Below are 3,953 nucleotides of genomic sequence, written 5' to 3'. Positions count from 1 at the left end.
AAGGGACGCCACGCTCAGCAGATACCAGTCCTGCGTGCGGGCCTGGGCCAGGCCGCTTCCCTGGGTTCCAAGCCCTTCCTCAGCCCACAGGCCCAGCAAGAGGGCCCGTGGGCCTGGTTTGCCCTGGCTGTTTGGAGTCTCCCCAGGGAAGGAGGACGGGGCCCCAGAGCATCCCCCCACCCCAAGGCCCTCTGCCGCTGGCCGAGGACAATTGTTGCTTGGCTGGATTGTTACATGGGGGACCGTCACCCCTGAAAGGGCCGCGGCCCCCCCGGGCTGCCTGAGAGCGGGGCAGACCCGCGGCGAGGATGGGGCGCCCCCACGGACCAGCCGCCTGCTAGCCTGCCGGGGAGCCGCCGCAGAGCAGCGGAACCCTGCACCCTCCAGACTTCCAGAGAGGCCTCTTGCGTCACAAAGTGGCCCGACGGGGTTCTGTCTGCGCCTTGGGGAGGCTGAAGAGGACTAGGACGCTGCAGGCATGTTTAATCCGCACGCGTTGGAGTCTCCCGCTGTGATTTTTGACAACGGCTCTGGGCTCTGCAAAGCGGGCCTCTCTGGAGAGATCGGGCCCCGCCACGTCATCAGCTCCGTGGTGGGGTACCCCAAGTTCAAGGTGCCCTCGGCGGGGGCCAGCCAGAAGACGTACTTTGTGGGGGAAGAGGCCGTGCACAAGCGGGAGGTTCTGCGGCTGACCTACCCCATCGAGCGGGGCCTGGTCGCCAGCTGGGAGGACATGGAGAGGCTCTGCAAACACCTGTTCGAGTGGGAGCTGGGCGTGAAGGCCAGCGACCGGCCGGTGCTCATGACGGAGCCCTCCCTGAACCCCAGGGAGGCCCGGGAGAAGATGGCCACGATGATGTTTGAGAACTTCAACGTGCCCGCCTTCTACCTGTCGGACCAGGCCGTGCTGGCCCTCTACGCCTCCGCCTGCGTCACGGGCCTGGTGGTGGACAGCGGGGACGGGGTCACTTGCACCGTCCCCATCTTCGAAGGGTACTCCCTGCCTCACGCAGTCACCAAGCTCTACGTGGCGGGAAGGGACATCACAGAGCACCTCACACGGCTGCTGCTGGCGAGCGGGCGGTCCTTCCCGTGCGTGCTGGACAAGGCCCTGGTGGACGACATCAAGGAGAAGCTGTGCTACGTGGCCCTGGAGCCCGAGAAGGAGCTGTCGAGGAGGCCAGAGGAGGTCCTCAGAGAGTACAAGCTGCCGGACGGGAACGTTGTCTACGTCGGGGACCAGCTGCACCAGGCCCCCGAGGCCCTGTTCACACCCGAGCAGCTGGGCGTCCAGAACCCGGGCCTCTCCAAGATGGTCTCCTGCAGCATCACCAAGTGTGATGCGGACATCCAGAAGACGCTTTTTGGGGAGATCGTGCTGTCCGGGGGCACCACTCTGTTCCAGGGCCTCGACGACCGTCTTCTGCGGGAGCTGGAGCAGCTCGCTTCCAAAGGGACCCCCATCAAGATCACGGCGCCCCCGGACAGGTGGTTCTCCACATGGATCGGGGCCTCCATCGTCACCTCCCTGAGCAGCTTCAAGCAGATGTGGGTCACCTCCGCCGATTTCAAAGAGTTCGGGGCATCCGTGGTTCAGAGAAGGTGCTTCTGAGGGGCTGAGGGCAAGGGGTGGGTGTGGGTCGCGAGCTCCCCCCTCGGCGCCGACAGGGTGTTCAATAAAGGACAAAATGGTGTTCAGCCTCTGGTCGTGACATCGGGCTCTTTATTCTAGGTGGCCGCGGAGGAATTGCCAACCGTGGTCATGAACCCCCTTTAAGTGGCTTGTCCCCACCCCCTTCTCCCTAGAAAGCCCTGGGTTAGGAGTCGAGGCTGTTTCTGTCTGCAGAGTCGGTCCCAGAAGCAGGGGCCTGAGCTTCATCCCCCAGGGCTCTGGGCTCTCTGCTTAAAACGTGCGTCTGGGGTGGTCTGGGACAGTCAGCCCTGGTCGGGGACAGGAAGCGACAGGAGCGCTCCCTGCTCTGGGGGCCGAGAGAGCCGGCCGTGGGTCTTCGGCATGGTCGGGCTTTCGTGGCTTTTACGAGGCCGGAGGCTGGGGCAGCCTGAGCAGACGCAGCTGGGCAGGGGCGCAGCGGTCACCTGTTCGAGACCCGCCAGCAGCCCCGCCCCCACCGCTCGGAGGGTCGCGGAACGTCGACACCCCCGACCAGATTACTGTGATTCTCGCAAAGATGCTGACGGCGTCGTTCTGGAGTAAAATCCCGGAGACAGAGTTAAAGGCCGTCAATAGAGTCATGGTCGAATAAACGACGATGAGAGGGAGTTTTTCCACATTGATTTGGTGCAGTTCTCCCCAAATAATACTGGGACAGCACGAAAGTACCGAGAAGTCTTTCCAGAAGGGTGTCCCCTTCCCGTCTGGTAAAGAAGACAGTGGCACTTCCCCACACACACCTCTGCACGCTCCGTGGAAGCGAACATGTGGTTTTTTATAGGATTATGAGCACCTGGAAAAAGAACAGGATAGACACCTCGGGTTGGTAGAGGCAGGAGGGGAGGGGAAGGGCTGCAGGGGGAGGGGAAGGGGGGAGTCTTAAGGACAGGACTGCAGGACATTTCAGCGTGTGTGGGACACACCCATCTACCGACCCGTGCGTGCTCCTCTCCCCCCCGCTGTCAGGCCGCCAGTGTCGTCTTTGAGGCGAGCACACGGTGCCCATAAGACAGCAGGCAGCCGGGTCGCTTGTTCAGCCCGTGGGGCCAGTCTCCGCCTTTCAGCCGGTGTGCGTGGAGGTTTTACGTGCGAAGCCACACCTTCCGTCCTGATCCCGCCGCCGTGTTATTTTGTCTCCTGGTCCCCTTCTCGTCCCCTCCCTTGGCTGGCTGGAGGTTTTTTGGAATTCCGTCTTGATTTGTTGATAAGGATTTTCAGCAAATTGTGTCGTATTGATTTCTTGGTGACTGTGCCAGGGGAACAGCCCAATCTACCCGTTGGGACATTTTCCCACTCAGAGTGAGATGCCGAAAACTTACTTCTGTGTAGGCCCCTGTAGCCTCCCAGATTTTACAAGAGGATGTCCTGTTGCTGCTACACACGTCTGAGAACAACCTCCGACGTGTTATGATTTTTCCTCCTGCCCTCAAATGATTTAGGAGCTCGTTAGAGTACCCTCCAATACGGTTACCCACAGTTTAACCCAACCTGACGGGCTTTCGTGCTTCTGGGGTTCCACGGCCCCGGAATCATTTCCTTTCCTTTTAGAGAACTTCCTGCGGTCTTTCCTTAAGGGGTGTTTGCTAGAGACAAAGTCTCTTCCTTTTCTGTCATCTGAGGACGCTGTCTTTCTGCTCCGTCCCTGAAGGATGTTTTCTCCGGACACAGAATCCACAGTTAACCGTTCCCTTCCAGCACCTGGGCAATGTGGTACGAGCGAGCGCCTTCTCCGTGGCCCTTCTCCGTGGCCCGTGGCTGCAGACCAGAGACCCCCAATTATTTGATCACAGCCCCTGTCGGTCACACACCATTTCTCTCTGGCTGACCTTGGGGGTTTTCATGGTCTGCAGCCCCCATTATGACGTCTTGCTGTGAATTTCTACAGGTTGATCCTTCGGGATTTAGGCATCTCTTGAATCTGTAGATTTATGTTTTTTGTCAAATTTGGGAATTTGTGCTATTATTTCTGGTAGAACTTTTTAAAAAAGATCTATTGATTTCAGAGAGAGAGAGAAGGAGAGAGAGAGTGTGAGCGGGGGCAGAGGCAGAGGGAGAAGCAGACTCCCCACTGAGCAGGAGCCCGATGCGGGGCTCGATCCCGGGACCCTGACATCATGACCAGAGCCGGAATCAAGAGTCGGATGCTTAATCTTCGGAGCCGGCCGGTTGCCCTCTTGTAATACTTTCTAAAGTTCCACTCTTTTCTGTCCTTCCGCATCTCTGAGGATACAAAAGTCAGCAATCTTACCCTTGTCCCACAGGCCCCTGGGACTCTGCTCAT

General features: G+C 59.3%; 1 protein-coding gene across 1 annotated transcript; it reads left to right on the top strand.

Annotated features, from left to right (window-relative positions):
- Positions 1 to 478: 478 nt before the first annotated feature.
- ACTRT2 (actin related protein T2) lies at positions 479 to 1,612 on the top strand (the record flags this gene model as incomplete). Its single annotated transcript, XM_080800048.1, has 1 exon — positions 479 to 1,612. The coding sequence occupies one exon, from the start codon at positions 479 to 481 to the stop codon at positions 1,610 to 1,612; it is 1,134 nt and encodes a 377-aa protein (XP_080656174.1).
- Between the last annotated feature and the right edge of the window lie 2,341 nt (positions 1,613 to 3,953).

The sequence above is a fragment of the Martes martes genome, assembly GCF_963455335.1.
Source record: "Martes martes genome assembly, chromosome: 4".
In the NCBI taxonomy this organism is placed as follows: Eukaryota; Metazoa; Chordata; class Mammalia; order Carnivora; family Mustelidae; genus Martes; species Martes martes.
Note: the sequence above shows the minus strand (reverse complement) of the source record. Positions and strands in the feature narration are given on the sequence as shown.